Genomic DNA, 17,396 nt, shown 5'->3' on the forward strand with positions numbered 1-17,396 from the left:
TGAACAATGACCATAAAACCTTTTATTCTGTAAAATAAAAGAAAGAAAGACAAAATAAAAACGAGTAAGATTCCCTAAGGGCGAGAAGTGACCGAGGTCGCGCACATGGGTGCGTGCATGCATCCGCCTGGGTGACGGCAGACTGCCTGGCAAGTGCTGGCGCTTTGGTATGGGATCAACTTTGACCAAAAAAATGCACAGACCTGGTTGGTTGTTTAAGTTGGACAAAATGTGGCCATATCTTTCCAAATAATATGGAGATGACGGATGTCTGACATCATAGACCACATGAGACTGACACCAGACACCAGCCAGATATGGGCTTAATATTGATGACATCAGGGATCTTGGCCATATATGGAGCGTGGCATGATCCGTGACGGACAAACGGACATGATCTGCAGGTTTCCATACTAAAATGCGATCTACGGTCGCAATATTTAATTATATGATATACCACATTTAATAAATATCCTTTGTATTTTTCTTTTCACAGAATCAAAGGTTTTATGGTCATGATGCACCAGGTTCCTGGGTGGCTTGATTCTAGGTTTAAAATCATATTTTTGTAAATCTCTATGGGAAAAGTTTATGTCAGATTTGTTTTTTTTGTGGCACCAGTAAAACTCGCCCACTGCTGCCTTATTCATGTCCGTGCAAAATATTATCATTCTGTAAACTTTTATTTTTGTCAAATAAAATGTTTAAAGGACAACCTTTTTACAACAAGGGTTCATGTTTTAGATTGTAATTAGAGAAAAGAAAAGATGAGTGTTACAATGTTTTAATTTACTGCTTTCTATCGTTTTAGCCATTTTGATTTCAGTGGGTGGGGGCATGCGTACAAATGGCTAAACGTGTCTTTTTAGACACAATAAGCTGGTGATTTCTTTATTACTATTTACAGTAACACCACCAGCCCCCATAAGTCACATCTGCCCATGAAAGATTGCGGTGCATCTTGGGAATGGGCTTATTGTTTCTAAAAAGACATATTTAGCCACTTGAAATGAAAACATTTTAACACTCGACCTTGCTTTTCTCTAATTACAATCTAAAATATGAACCCTTGTTGTAAAAAAAACAAAGTTGTCCATTTAAACACTTATGCCCTATTTCATATACTAGAAGCTGGGCCGCCCTTCGGCCGCCCTCCATATATGGAGATATCTGTATCTGTCTGTCTGCAATCCATTTTATGCCCATATATGGGGGCATTCATTTTATGCCCATATATGGAGAACGCGCGTGCCGGTGGGACGAACGGTTCTCGAGATACGCGGATTACATACACGCAGACACGCAGAGACTTCTCGCATTTATAGATAGATACCAGTAAGACTCCCTAATCGGGAGATAAGCGACCGTTGGTCGCTTATCTCCACAAATAGGCCAAAAGTTTGTTTTACCAATTATTACACTCTATGTGAACATTTACATCAACAAATCCCAAGTACTGGTTTTTAGGGGTGCTGAGTGTGGCGCAGCAGCGTGTCATGCATTTTCTGACACGCGTGTCATGAATCTCCTAACAGGGCATCATCTGGGATACAATCCCTTTTATGCCCATATATGGAGATCCCTAACATAATCCCTTTCATGCCCATATATGGAGATCCCTAACAGAATCCCTTTTATGCCCATATATGGAGATCCCTAACAGCATCCCTTTTATGCCCATATATGGAGATCACTAACAGCTAACAGAATCCCTTTTATGCCCATATATGGAGATCCCTAACAGAATCCCTTTTATGCCCATATATGGAGATCCCTAACAGAATCCCTTTTATGCCCATATATGGAGATCCCTAACAGAATCCCTTTTATGCCCAGTTGGTTGCTAGGGTAAAAAAACATGGTTGCTATGGTAAACAGTTGGTTGCTAGGGTAAACAGTTGGTTGCTAGGGTAAAACCATGGTTGCTAAGGTGGTTGCTAACGTACACTTAACAGACCAGCAACAACAGACTGTTGCCACAGCAACGTACACAAAGGTTTGTGTACACATGTGGTGTGATGTCATACTGAAGATATATGATATCACACCGTACACAAACAAAGGTGTGACGTGTGACGTGTGACGGACGGACGGACGGACGGACGGCCGGTGGAGGTTTTCATAGTAAACTGCTCCCTGACGGTCGCAATTAACAAACAAAAATATAATAATTTGAAAATAGGTAAGTGTTGTTGGTAAGTGTGTCAAAATAGGGATGCCAGGTTGTAATTGATTAAAATATTTCAGAATATTTCAGAATTCTGAATTTGCAGCATTGGTTAATGAAAGCGCACTAAACAAATCATATTTTTTGCATAGTTGTATATATTGCAATAATAATGTGTGGTTACGTTTTAAAATATAATTCTGTTAATAGTCCTATAATTGGCAACCACTTATTCCTTCCCTCTACTCTGGACTTTCTACAGTGGAGAGACTAGTGTTTTACCAAACTCTTAGATTATATTCAGTAGTTGGAGTATAATATGTACCGGAATAACCTTTTATGTTACTTTAACATTTTGTGAAAACTCTGTATCCCTCTTATCTTGAGAGAACAAATGGTCTTCTAACATGCACCAGGTCAAAAAGGTCATAATGTCAAAGATTTACCTCTTTCTCATCTGTTTAAACATGCTCTCTCAGGCTCCCGGGAGCAGAAAAAATGGGAGACTGAACTGGATGAAGGTTTATATAATTTATAAAACTCACACACGCATTTACTATCTATGTTTGTGTGTGGAGTAATATACAATGTATATTTGTTTGTCTGTTCTACCTGTGATTATAACAATGTTGGGGGATTGTTTTCTGATAGAGGAGAGGAAAACATGTCTTTACAGTTCATATTTACCAGTAAATTGCCTAATAATAATAATAATACTGTGTGGTTGTGACAAAATCTCAAGGCACATAGAGGAATGACAATAGTGTTTTTTCTACCCATATGCTCTCAAACCCTGTTTGAGAGGGATTATTTTCTTTTGGCAGTTGCAGTCAGTTTGCGAGTTAAATAAGCACGGATGAATGCCAGTTGGACTGTGTGCTTGACGAATGGCCTCGTCGTGAGTGTGCAGTGCCGTTATGATTTGTTGCTGATGAGTCCTTTGTGGTTGGCCATTTTTTGCTATGCACTTAAATCCACCATTGATATAATTGGCATGAAGATAGCAGGTAATTAGCTTTCACAACAGTTGCCTGCATGCATGCATAATAAGGAGGTTTTTCACTTTTTGTAAACAATGGAGGATGTATTGAAAGAGAGAAAATACAGAATTGTCAAGGTTATAAAGCGACTGAAGTCTATTAAAACTGTGCTGTGTGTGTGACTGCGTGTATGCATGCGTGTGACATGATACGTAAGAAGTTGTATTGAGGCATTGGTTCTCAAACTGGGGTCTGGGGTCCTTATTGGGGGGGTACCAGGGGGTCCCCAGCAAAATGAGTTAATATATCATCACAATCATTTTATCCATTTATAAGTTAGCTATTCAAAAATAGCAGATATACAAGCTAACAACGCGACACTTCGTGATGCGAGCTTGTACATCTGCTATATTTGAAACTTTTTGAAAAATTGTTGATTTAAAACAAACAAAAACAATTTAACATATATTTTCTGTTCTGGGGGACACTGAAACGAAAACATTTCAGATGGGGGTCCATGGCCAAATATATATATACATTTGGGGGTCCTTGACATGGTATAAGGTGAATGTTTTTGTCTTCATGTAAGATTCACATCGTTCCAGATTCAATCAGTCTCTTTAATTTTTCTGTCTTCCCAACATGTGTTCATGATGTAATCATAATTGTTTCCTCCTTCCATTCATCCAGATCAGGGTTAGGGGTTTTCCCCAATGACATAAGAGGATTCTGGCAGCTGTAATAATACCAACGTTTACAATAATGTGCCTGATGTGATAAACTCCTCAACCATTTGTCATCTTCAACATTACTTCCATTCTGCTACAGTATATTACTTGGAGATTATTGCATGAGTCACACAAAAGTAAGCACAAATATTTTATAAAACACATGCTGTGTGAGCTTCATGTCGTAAACTTAAGTATTTCTTTAGTGGACCGTCCTATTTGAAAGTGTTTACAGATGTCCCCTCATTTTCAAGATGGATATTCTTTTCTTCAGACCCACATGACATCAAATACCATTCTCATACAATTCACCATTTGTGTTCACCCCTGCAGACTGCTACTGCGAATTGCTACCTTTGTCTTCCTTATGCCTACAGTATTTCAATCGTACTCTGCATTAAATTACCTACGCTACGCCACCCTATCCCAAGGTGTCCACATCTTGACCTGGGCTGCCCTGACTAGGAGTGAAATTTGAGTGGGAGTATCTATACTTTTACTCAATAGAGGGGTAAATTACATATTGATATTCAATTTGGCTTTCTGTATTTGAAACCTTTTCTTCTATCTTTGACAAAGAGATCAGCCCTAACCCCTTGGTTGCAATCTTTGGAGTGGTCCCTGGTGAAATGACAGTATCTGTCGCTCAATCTGACGCAGCCTTCTCCTCTTTATTGGCTAGACGCCTTATTTTGTTCAATTGGAAATCAGCCATTTCTTCATCACGTCGATGCTGGGTTGGAGATGTGATGGCACATGTTAAACCCGAGAAGCTTGAATATTCTACCAGGGGCTCTGTCCACAGATTTCACAAGGTTTGGTAGCCATTCTTAGAATATCTGAATCTAAAATTCCCGGCTGGGGGCACTTAGGCATAGGATGGTAAATCACCCGATGGACAGTTTCTTTATGGAAACTGACAATCTTTATAAGAATTATAAATGAATTAAAATACATGTTTTATATTTTTCTGTCTTTTGTTCTGTATCACTGTCTTTTATTTTATTTCGTGTTCATGTATTGTGTGGTTACATGTAGTCCTGTGGTGTACTGTATGTATATGTTAAAACCAAGAAGAATCTATAAAAAACAACTGAATAATAATGATAATATAGTTTGACTCAAGTACTGGGGCTTTCCTGTTCATGTGTCTTTGTCTCTTCCCTCTGGTCACCCCCACAGTTCCCTCACCTCATTCCCCTCCAGCCTGGAGGTCCAGTCACGCATCTGCGTAAGAAGCTTGGAGCCAACATGAGGCGTCAGTCAAACGTGTCAATTTCCCATGTTGTCTTGCGGGCAGTGCCGGTTTTCTGGTGAGTAGTTCATATGACTGAAAGAATGGAAGTAGGCCTAATAAGTAGCCTTTGGAACCAGCGGTTCCCAAGGGTAGGATCCTATCTGTTTCTGCTGCGTGAAGCGGTTTGATGTACCAGCACACCCCCCTGGACATGATGCTAGTATGTCACAGGCACTTACCCCCAACGCAACCCTTGATGCAGAGTGACAAGCAGGGAGGCATTGGATCCCATTTTTATAATCTTTGATATGACCCCGCCAGGGATTGAACCCTGACCTCTCAACCTCGGGGTGGACACTAACCACTAAATTACTGAGCTGGTTCACTGAAAGAATACTGCTGGCCAAATGCCTGCCAAGTGGGGTCAACCACAGAGCTTTTTTCCTATTGGTTGGCACTAGGTCCCTTGAATGGGACGCTGATGCATAGACATGAAAAGGTAGACGCCGGCTCTGGGGCATCTGTATCCGCGTGCATGAGAAGCTTCCTCATGTGTCACATAAGGGGATGTTTGGTAGGACCAGTGTGATATAGGTAGGCAAATCAGAGGCAGGTGGGGGCAGGTCTTTTCGTAACCCAGGGTGCGTTCGCATATAGGAACTGATCCCTCTGGTCATTTGTTTATTCGAACGCACCCTAGAAAAGATGCGCTGTGATTGGCCACTTGGCACTTCCGCCCTCCCGTTCCAATGAACTGCAGAGGCGAATGAGGTATCTAGGTTTTTATACCTATGCACTGATGCACCTGAAGCGTATGTGTGATCGTGCCCTTATGACTCTGGCCGTTATGACTTCGACTGATCATTATAATTATTTCAAACCTTTGCATCAATAACAATTTATGAATGATTATTATAATTATGTAATTATAGCGGAAATAGCAGATCTACAAGCTGATAGCATGTCACAATCTTGGAGATCGGCTCTTTTATACCACCGTTGTACAACAAAGTATAGAACAGGGTCATGTGGTCAATCAGACTAATCAATTTAGTCAATTATACTATATAAAAGATCTATTTGAACCTTTCCGCGTGGATTCATTGATATACAGTATAATCATAAAAAAATATATATATATATATATATATATATATATATATATATATATATATATATATGTTACAGGGTAACTGGGTAACTCAGGGAGACTGTGGTAAGAGCGCTCGTTTTGTAGTTCACCACACACTAATCACCACCAGATGGCGACGCAGCCATTCAATAGTGAAGGCGCTGACGTCACTCGTTTGCGACTCTCTTTCTTTATTTACTAGCCTAGCCTAGCCTAGCCTAGCCTAGCCTAGCTTAGCCATTAGCTCCATTGTAGTCACTTGGACAGGGCGTTTATCGTGGGCTTGCCCAGGCCTTACGGCCTGGGCATAAATATAACGATTGCATTCACCACGGCTTCGTAACTCGCGCGGCGCTCCGCCGGCCGCGCGGCCCTGGCCCGCTCTTCGCGGCCACTCGCGCCTGCGGCGCTCGGGGGCGAAGAGCAGGACCAAGGTCCGCTGGCCTTCGCGCCGCTTGCAATGTCGTGGACAATCGAGTGGCTCCGCCTGGAGGACGTTGTTGTGGCGACCGCTTGTTCCGCCCTGTGCGGCACGGCAAGCGCTCCGTTTCTCTAATTCTCTGAGACGCAAAAAAACCGTGACATATATATATATATATATATATATATATATATATATATAAACCTTGCTTCTCGATTATTTAAGATTTAGTTGGTTATTGGTTCTAAACGTCAGTTTCAATATTATGTTGTAGGTTAATTACCCAGCCGTACCTCCATGCCCTCAGCCTATATGCAGCCACTCCTGCCATGTTGTTGTGAATTGTGTTCACCTGTGTCCTGCTAGAAAGTGCATGTCCTCAGTCAGTCAGATGATTTTCTGTTGAAGTTACTGTGTGCAACCTGTTATTAGTTATCAATTTGATGGTTTGTTCTGTAAGTAACTGAATCTGTTACTGTGCCTTTTGCCTCTGAAACCAGAGAAAGAACTGTATTTGGATCCTGCTAAAAACATTACTGTGTGTGTGTGTGTGTGTGTGTGTGTGTGTGTGTGTGTGTGTGTGTGTGTGTGTGTGTGTGTGTGTGTGTGTGTGTGTGTGTGTGTGTGTGTGTGTGTGTGTGTGTGTGTGTGTGCGTGTGTGTGTGTGTACAGTAGAGTAGGGTAACCCAAAGACAATAATGAGTGAAGGGGATGAGAGGATAAAGGCAAGCGCACCAGAAAAAAAAAGAAAATGCCCACTGGCATTTCATTTTATCTCATGGAAAAAAGTGCCTGTCAATCTATGATCAAACTTGCCATGCTTTTTTAATAGTCTCTGCAAATGTCCTCTTTGAGGAAGAGTTTCAAAGATGATAGCTTGAAAGATGACATACTAAGAAAGAGAGGGAGACAGACCGACAGACAGGCAGACAGACAGACAGAGGAGGAGACTCAGTGGAACAGAGCAAGTAACACCAATAATGACACTTCAACTAGAGACTAAATGGGGGGAATGGCGTGTTTCCACGTGTCTATCACTGCCTCAAGTGTTATTAGCTTAATTATATGGAGACTGAAGAGACTCTCTACCCAGTAAAATCTCCCTTCTTGCACTCTCAGAGATAAAAAATGTAACGCTGATGGCATGCTGTTTTCCATAGGCATCTCCTGAACGCAGAGATTTTTTTTCTTTTAATGTTCTTTTCCTGAGGAGACCCACATGGCTCTGCATTGAAGTGACAGTGTGGGTGGGTGGGTGACTGGGTTGAAGGGGAGGAGAGAGGGAGGGAGGCAGGGGAGAGAACAATGACAGAAGGGAGAGACGGAAGACAAGGATAGTCACATGCACAATACAGACTGTCAAGGAATAACTCCCTGGTCTCTCTCCCTCTTCCTCTTCTTCTCGCTCTCTCCTCTTTTGTCACTTCATCATCTCAGTCCAGCTTCAACATGCCCTTCTAGTCTTCCACCCTGTGTCTTTCTCATTACATCTTCATTTGAACTATTCATGCACCCCCATCTTTAATGATAGCACCCAACCTCTCTGGTTGGTTTGTGTTTTCTCTCCCTCTCCCTCTCTCTCTCTCTGCCTGTGTCTCTCTTTCCTTCCCTGTCTCTTTCTGTTGCTCTCTCATTTGCACACCCTCTCCTCTCTCCGCTGCTTTGGTACCCTGGCTCTCCGCTTGTCTCCTTGCCACCTGTTAGTCTCTGTTAGTGTTGCTGTGCGTTCTGGAATCCCCTGTTTTTTATGAGGAGTTTAACACTTGTGCTATCGCTGAGGTGAGGTGAGTGCTGTGAATCTGTTGATTGACTTGTTGCTTTGCACTTAGGATTTTAAGTGTCACTGGCTGTAGAACTGATACCGTATGTTTGTTGATGTTTTTCACCTATCTTATGTATTTAGAAAAAAAAGAACAATCTCCATGTCAATAGATTTCAGCTGTTTGCATGTGTTCCATCTTAATTTTTCCGCACATTCTCTTCTTTAATTTCTTTAGAATCATGTCCTTGCCAATATCTCACAATTCCACTATCAACAGACATAATAATCTATAATGAAGTTTGTTAAATTAACTGTGTGTGTGTGTGTGTGTGCGTGTGCGTGTGCGTGTGCGTGTGTGTGTGTGGGGGGGAAGGTGCGTGTTGCACGCACAGATACACTCATAGCATAACGACGCAACACGTGGCTTGTCTTTTTTCTACTTTACATGTCACCCTTCACATGTATTGAAGAATGCCACACACTCCACCTGAAGTTTACTTGTCGGCAGCAGACTGAAAATAACTTGGTCTAATTGACACGCGCTCCTCCCTGACACATCGGCTCCCGGTGATGCGCTGCCTTCCTATTAGATCCTAATGAGTAGCTACAGTGTGCAGCATTGTACTGAACTGTCTGTCAAGCAGCCTCTTGTTGTTTGAAGGGAAACCGCCGCGGGTGCGGGGGGGGTCAGTTGTGTGTAGTAGGACACACACAAGAAGGAATGCAACACTGGGGGGGGGGGGGGGGGGGGGGGGGGGGGGGGGGGAGACACAGGCAGGCATAAAGAGAGATAATTCCCCACATTCCGTATACAGTACAGTTGGAACAGAATGTGTCTCCATGATAAAGAAACGATAGGATCAAACCTTTATTGAGCCCTGGAGGTATAAATTCAGGTGCCACAACAGCAGCAGTGAGAATGAAACTTAGTAGAGGTACAGGTAAGGGTAGGAGACAAGTGACAAAGATAATGAGACTGGAGGGATGGAACAGGGAGGAAGATGATAGGTGGCATTGTAAACGTGATGGGGTATAAACACAGCAGGGGCTGAGCGGTGTATGATGGAGGGAGGGAGCGAGTGAGCGGGGGAGGCTGTGCCCATGCCTACAATATACAGAATGACTCTAATTCACAGTGAAAGATCTAAAAGTGGAGGGGGAGAGGTGAAACATCTTGCAGTCTCTCTCAAAAGATGCTTTTGACCACCGGGTCCTGGCTATGAATGTTGTTCTGCTGCTCTGAAGCGGGGAAGCCCACTTCATGCAGCCACCAAAAACCTCCAGGCGACTCACTCAGTGCCTAACATATGAGGTTGCATAACTTGGAGCCACTGGGGGCAATTTATGCCATTTTCTTACTGGAATTATGTAAAGCCTGTTTTGCTGTGTGACTTCATAGAGGCTCCAAGTGATATGCACACGCATGTAGGACAGCCCTTCCACATGGAAAGCCTGTTACCCGTGAAAATGGAATCAAATCACCGTGGCCCGAGGCTTGTATGAGCGAGAGCGTGTATGTATGTGCGCGCGGTAGAATACGCCTAACCAATATGCGTGTGATGAGAAGCTGAGATAGGAGAGATTCTCTTGGGCAATATGAGAGTGATCAATCATAACGTGGTTGTCGGGAGGAAACCTTGTATGTCCAAAACCGTTTTGTTACCATTTAAAAAAAAACTATTTAAAATAGAGAAAATAGCTGATATACAAGCGCACAACACCTCGCACCACGAGACATTGTTTGCTTGTAGATCTGCTATTTTCACTACTTTTGTGCAACACTTTTGTATGATGTATTGTAGGGCTTTAATTTATGGGGGAAAAAAACATACAAATTTGAAACTTGGAGATACGTGGTTTCTGCCCCACAGTGATGATAAGCTTCCGCGGGGTTGTGAGGCAGAAGGCCCCCCCATCTGTGCAGCAGCGCTGTTAGGTGTTCAGGCAGCTCTGCCTCATGGCTGGATGGATCTGCCTGGATTGGATGCGAGAGTCATGCGACTTGTGTACGCGTGCCGTATCAACATGTCCCCATGTTGGCAACGGCTGCAGTGCATGCGTGCGTGCATGTGTGTGCATTTGCATTATATGCAACAAACGGCATGTGGAAATTAATGTTTATTTATGCAAATGTGTATGAGCTTGAGCTAGTTAGGCATATTAATGTGTGTGTGTGTGTGTGTGTGTGTGTGTGTGTGTGTGTGTGTGTGTGTGTGTGTGTGTGTGTGTGTGTGTGTGTGTGTGTGTGTGTGTGTGTGTGTGTGTGTGTGTGTGTGTGTGTGTGTGTGTGTGTGTGTGTGTGTGTGACAGTGTGTGACATGCAGCTGCAGAATGATTGCCCTCATAAGAACATTCAGCGTTATTAGTTACACCCGTTAAATGCTTCCCATCAATTCTCATCATAGTTCTAATCATCCTTGGCAATTTCATTATAACTGGCATCAAGTGGATCATATATTTAGCTCGTTATTCCACCATAATCGCACATGAGCTTTGTTTCCTCCGTTGCTTCAGCGCCATGGTTTATGGACATGCATGCAGAGGTGGTGTATTTGATGGTCACCATGCCCAGCATGACAGATCACAGCTTCCAATCATGCATTAGCATGGACCGTGTGTGACGGGGAGCCGTGAGTCATTCGTCCTTTTTGGAGAGCTACAGCCCCTTGGTCGTGAAGTGCACAAATCCTAGATTTATCTCTGCCTTTGTCAGCCTATTTAATTCAGTGCTGACAAAATCAGGGCTTCAACATCCAGTCATTAACTCTGCCCAGGGCCTTTGTTTGGGCCTGCTGGAGTGTGCAGGGACGTACTGGGCCCCTGATTCAGCCCGGGAAAAAGAGTTGAAGAGGCCCTCATTGCGCGCTTTAGAGAGAGATCTCTCTCTATAGCGCTGCTGCTACTACTCAAAGATTTGTGAAAAGTGACTGTTTTCACTACTTTTGTGCAAAAGGCCTTATATGATGAAGCACGGCTTTGGCTTTGCAAAAAAATGTATACATTTGAAACTTGGAGATAGGAGGTTTCTGCCCGACAAATGCCCCTAAAATGGAACGAAGGCCGACATTTTATTTTTCCCTAATGGCCGGCCGGGAATGAACCGGGAGTTGTCCCGCTTTTCCCAATGGCCAGCACGTCCCTGTCGTGGCACCAAAATAGCTGCGCTGCTGGTGGCTACAGCCACCGGAGCCAAGATGAACATCGTTTGTGAAACCCAGAGCCAAGAATCATTCTCACGTCGTTGCAGTCAATTTGAGATGAGTGGGGACTGAGCTGCCAGGCTGGTGCGTATGTCACGCTGGTGCGCTTGTACGTTTTGTTTCATCTTGTGCCAGGGAAAGCTGGATGAGCCGCCGTGCCCACGTGCCTGCCATTAGGCTCACAGCGAAGAGACTGGACCAGACTATACCAACAACCGTCAAGTGTGTTGAAAGTCAGTGTTTGGAGACAAACTTTAGAATCTGGTCTTCATATCAGTCGATTCTAGACCAGTGTGATTCCCAACCTGTGGGCAGTGAATGCTTTCGAGATTTTCAAGGCCTCGGTCCAGAAAAGGTTGGGAGCCACTGTTCTAGATTGATGTGTCTAGAATTAACTACTTAAGGCCTAATACTGTATTTTATTCTTTGTCGTGCAATGGCGTCACATGACGAAATTGGCTGACCTATTAACGTAATTTGAGTTTGTAGCTCTCAAGTTTTGTTCTTGTTATAAAAACAACAACAGGTGGTGGTGGGTGGGGGAGCGTGTGTAACCTTTTGAGACCCTGACGAAGACCTAGAAGGTCGAAACGCGCTGGTCAACTTGTTGCCTTAACTCAGAAAATAAATCGTATATTCTTTCTCTAATGACGGAGTGCCTTGGAATTCCTTTCTCTGTAAGTCTGCTTTCTACACCTTTGGAATCTAGCAGTACTTCTTTGAAATATTTTTTTGTTCATATTATGCTTCCGGCCTTTTGTTTAGTTTTAGTTTTCCCCTGGTCTGATCGTTCACAAGCCTGATTTTCCAGGGGCAGTACTAGCTATTTGGCAGCCTACTGCCAGTGGCCTTGGCGGGCAGAGACACTTTCTATGTGGCAGCATCTGAAACAATCTGTTGTAGATCCCTCGATAAATCACAGAACCCAACGTCTTTTGCGCATTATCTGAGCGGAGATAACAACTGCAGTTTTGCTAGTATTTGCACTCGTTAAAGGCTCCCGAGGGTTCACGAGGTCTTTGACATATCGGCTGGGCAGAACTTGGCCCTCCTGGGTCATGTGACCATAAAGTCTATCCAACAAATCTGAAAGAAACTATTGGCTGTATTGATTGCCATGAAACGTGTGTACCTTTCCTTTAGCCCCAACATTTGGTCAAAATGTCAAGACCACATTTCATGGATTGCCTGAAACCTGCTGGGTGTGTTTGTTTTCCCTGGAGGAAGACCCAATAGATTTTTGTGACCCCATGACCTTTGCTCTAGCGCCACCCTTGGGCCAAGATGTCACCAAGTCACCTAATCGGCAGATTGGAGGATGAACCCTACTGATTTTGGTGACCTCCAATGCCTTTACTCTAGTGCCACTTTCAGTGAATAAAATATATGCCCCAACAATTATCCCCATAATAGTTTCAAAATATCCTTTTTCCATTGTTAAGGTGACTATACACTATGCACGATTTCTGGATCTTAGTGCTGTCTCAGCTGCATGTTCCCATCATATTGTTATTTAAGAAGACGCGGGGGCAAGGGGTAAAGGAGATCAATCAAATAAAACAAATGAAATATCTACATATTTAGACATAGTACCCGAGATAAGATATAAAGGTGCATGAGCAAAGCAGCAGATGTATACTGTGTGCATGATATACTTATGGACGTTAGTTACGGTGCTAGAAAAGCACAGACAAAAGTCAGTGCATTGTACATGGTATTAAGGCGCAAAACGTCAGTGCGTGTCGACCACGTAAGCCACATAAAGTAGACTGACACTTCCGCACGTTGTCCATGAGGTAGAGCATGATATGAGGTCCCAGATTACTGGGACGGCACAAAACAGTTATGACAGTGTAAAATAGACAGATGTCATATTGCCAAGCTAGGCTGTCTTCACCTGCCAAGTCAAGACTGGGTCCAAATCTTCCTCCTGTTCTTTATAGAGCATCGCAGCGGAAGTGGATTCCTGGGGTCACTTAATATTCCCCATTCATTTTCGCCATAGACTTTTACAAAAATATTTATAACAATTATGTTAAGCCTCGAACCAAGCCATCCAGGATGGAGGTGAATCATGACCATATAACCTTTTTTTCTATGAAAAGAACATTTTGAAAATCGCTAAACAAAGGGTAGTTATTAAATGTAGTATATCAAATAATGTAATATTAATATATGTTTTCACATAGGATCAAAGGTTATATGATCATGATTCACCTCCATCCTGGATGGCTTGGTTCGAGGCTTAACATAATTGTTATAAATATATTTGTAAAAGTCTATGGCGAAAATGAATGGGGAATATTAAGTGACCCCAGGAATCCACTTCCGCTGCGATGCTCTATTAGTAGCCTACTTTTGTTTTCTTGGGTGGAAAAACATTGCCCTAGTGTACTTTGTATGACAGGTAGGCCCTGTTCATCTTCCACAGTCGGATGAGGTGAATCTGAATAATAATGTTTCTATGAATAACTTTACTTTTTCTCATTGCACACTGTGACATGTCATGATCATAAAGGATGTCAAATAGTGTGCAGTTCAAACCACTTCAGCACCGCCTGTGGAGGTGCCAGCAGGGCAGGGCTTATAGACTCTTATTCTATACCACACATTAACGTGGCAACTGTTCATCTGAAATGTTTTGTCAGTGTCATTATGAAGCATACATGGGCAACCACCTTAACGCCGGTTAATGTCGGAATGCTGATATATTATTGCTTTCAACTGTTTAAATTCCATACATGAAAACATGACCCGCTTTAATTACTTAGTAGCTTATTGACTGGTATTCAAATGTTATTGTCTTTTTGTTATGTCCAATGTATTTGTATTTAAGTTCATACCTTTATATAAGTATAACTAAATATCTGAAATCAAATAAAATTTTTACTTTTCATGATTCCAATTAAAAAATAGCAAAGAACTAGACCTTACCCGTTCAAAGATATGTGCTCCAAAATATGTGTGGGTTGTGGGGAAAGTTACTGTAACTGGTGCGTGCGTGAGAATATGTGGGAGCATCATAATGTAAGGAGCAGCCCATGGAGGAGTGTATATTTATGATGGATACAAATAATTTAACAGCAAAATTAGGTGAATAGAGGTATGGGGATGTATGCACTTACTCCACATAGTTTTTCCATACCCGTTGAAAGATGACCCGGTGCATGCATGACCCATGCATGCAGAGAGAGAGAGAGAGAGAGAGAGAGAGAGAGAGAGAGAGAGAGAGAGAGAGAGAGAGAGAGAGAGAGAGAGAGAGAGAGAGAGAGAGAGAGAGAGAGAGAGAGAGAGAGAGAGAGAGAGAGAGAGAGAGAGAGAGAGAGTGTGTCTCTTCACTGCAACATTCCTAACTGTGAGAGAGGTGTGTGTGGGGCTATGGGATCCCATGGCCTGGAGGAACGGACCGTAACCCTGACAACAGGCTGAGCTGAACAGGCTGTGCTGTACAGAAGTGGTGAAGAAACGCTAATAAATAGCTTGAATTTGGTAAAAATGGAAATCGGGCTCGGTCACCGTCAGTATAATGCTAATGGCCAATGTCATGTGAAAATTGGGATCAGTTGCTGAAGAGATCAAGGTGGAAATGCATTTTGTGACTGACTGACTGACCTACTACTGACTGACCACTGACTGACCGCTCTCCCTAATTATAGTATAATAATAATAATAATAATAATAATAATAAAACTTTATTTGTATAGCACCTTTCATGACATGAAATGCAGCTCAAAGCGCTTTACAGAGCAGAAAATGAAGCACAAGTGCTTAACAGAGAAACAGTAAAATAAAATAAAAAATACAGAATAAAAATAAATAATTAAAATTATTACAATTAAGCAGAGAAATAACAATTTCAGAACAGTGCGGACGTCAATTAGCAGCACAGGGATTTAAAAATTTAGCTAAAAGCAAGAGTAAAGAAATAGGTCTTGAGCTGTGCTTTAAAGCTATCCACAGAGGCTGCCTGTCTTAGGTGTAGTGGGAGTTTATTCCAAGCTGTCGGTCCGTAGAAGCAGAAAGCTGCTTCACCATATTTTTTATATTTCATTGTTGGCGCCTCAAGTAGGTCTGCACTAGAGGACCTGAGTGGGCGGGTTGGAACATATCTATGCAGGCAGTCATAGAGGTACGAAGGTGCCAGACCATTTAGAGCTTTATAAACAAGTAAAAGTATTTTAAAATCAATCCTAAAAACAACCGGGAGCCAGTGTAGCGACGCTAAGACTGGAGTAATATGTTCTCTTATCTTAGTTTTAGTTAAAACTCTGGCTGCCGCATTTTGAACAAGTTGTAGTCTGTCAGTTGTTTTCTTTGGCAGACCAGAGAGAAGTGCGTTGCAGTAATCCAGCCGAGAGAAAACGAAAGCGTGGATCAGCGTTTTTGCATCGTTCAGCGACAGATAAGCTCTAATTCGTGCAATATTTCTAAGGTGAAAGAAGGCAATCTTCGTGACATGATTAATGTGTGTATTAAAATTTAATTCAGCATCAATGATCACCCCCAGGTTCTTTACAGAGGTGTTACTTTCTTTAGCCAGGTTACCAAGTCTACTTATTATTGATTCTCTTTGGGCAGTAGAACCAATTATGAGAACTTCTGTCTTGTCCTCATTTAGCTTGAGAAAGTTCTCACTCATCCAGCATTTTATGCTAGACACGCACGTCAGCAATGGGTCTAGAGCACAGGGGTCATCCGGAGCCACCGAAAGGTACAACTGGGTGTCATCAGCATAGAAATGGAAATTCACACCGTGAGCGGAAATAAGTTCTCCCAGCGGCAGTATATAGAGGGAGAATAATAAAGGTCCAAGAATTGAGCCCTGTGGAATACCAGAGCAGATCTTGTGTTTGTTTGACTCAAAGTCAGCCATCCAGTATGGATAATTCAGGATTACAATAACAAAATAGACAAAGTAGGGCATTAATTATGAAAGAAGTTAAGGAGATAAGAGGTTTCTGCCCGACAGTATATCGTCGTTGTCGGGTGGAAACCTTGTATGTCCAAAACCGTTTGTTTTGTATTTATCATTTTAAAAATGAACTAAACTAGTGAAAATAGCAGATCTACAAGCACACACGCAGTGCAAGACGTGTGCTTGTAGATCGGCTATTTTCGCTACTTTTGTGCGACAGCCTTGTATGATGAAGCAGGGCTTTAATTGATGAAAAAACTTGGAAATACAAGGTTTCTGCCCGACGATATGCGATCAGGCCCTCTGGAGTGGGTTGCCCACCCCTGCTATAAACACACTGCTTCAAAATCTTGTCACGAGACGTTACTGACTCGGTGAGTCCATGTCCCAATGTTCAATAAACTAACCAGGGCATAAACTCCGTAACAGCGATGGAAGACTGCAATTGAGACTTGAATTCAGCGCATCAAAGATTCAATGTTGGGGACAGGGATTATTCTTTATACTGATGTGAGGTTGTCAGTGTTACGGATTTTCCACATGGCCATAAAGCATAGAGATATCTACTGGCGCCTGGCGGAAGCCCCTATTTTTCTAGAAAATCAATATAGGGAGAGGTCATGGCTTTCCAGCTGCAGCTTTCAGCAGCTTTCTCCTGTTTTGCACCCTGGTCATGGAATAACCTCCAGAACACACTACAGATGAATGATTTAGTCTCCCTTGCAGTTTAAAGCCCTGGTAAATCGTGTAACTCCTATTCCAACTTGGATTTTGTGTTATGTATCTGTTTTTGGAAATATGTGTTCTCTGTTCTATAATATTAGTCATATTTGCAATGTTTTAATGTCTTGGCC

At 42.5% G+C, this 17,396-nt stretch overlaps 1 protein-coding gene across 1 annotated transcript in view; it reads left to right on the forward strand.

The window, feature by feature from the left end:
• The window catches only part of LOC308303687 (double C2-like domain-containing protein alpha), a 56,882-nt gene that overhangs the window by 12,066 nt on the left and 27,420 nt on the right, over positions 1–17,396 (forward strand). The window contains exon 4 of the mRNA XM_080748150.1: positions 5,058–5,188. Coding sequence (XP_080604276.1) covers positions 5,127–5,188 — 62 coding nt within the window. The 5' untranslated portion in view covers positions 5,058–5,126. The remainder of the gene's footprint in view (positions 1–5,057; positions 5,189–17,396) is intronic.

Source organism: Nannobrachium achirus (assembly GCF_963921795.1).
Source record: "Nannobrachium achirus genome assembly, chromosome: 18".
Lineage (NCBI taxonomy): Eukaryota > Metazoa > Chordata > Actinopteri > Myctophiformes > Myctophidae > Nannobrachium > Nannobrachium achirus.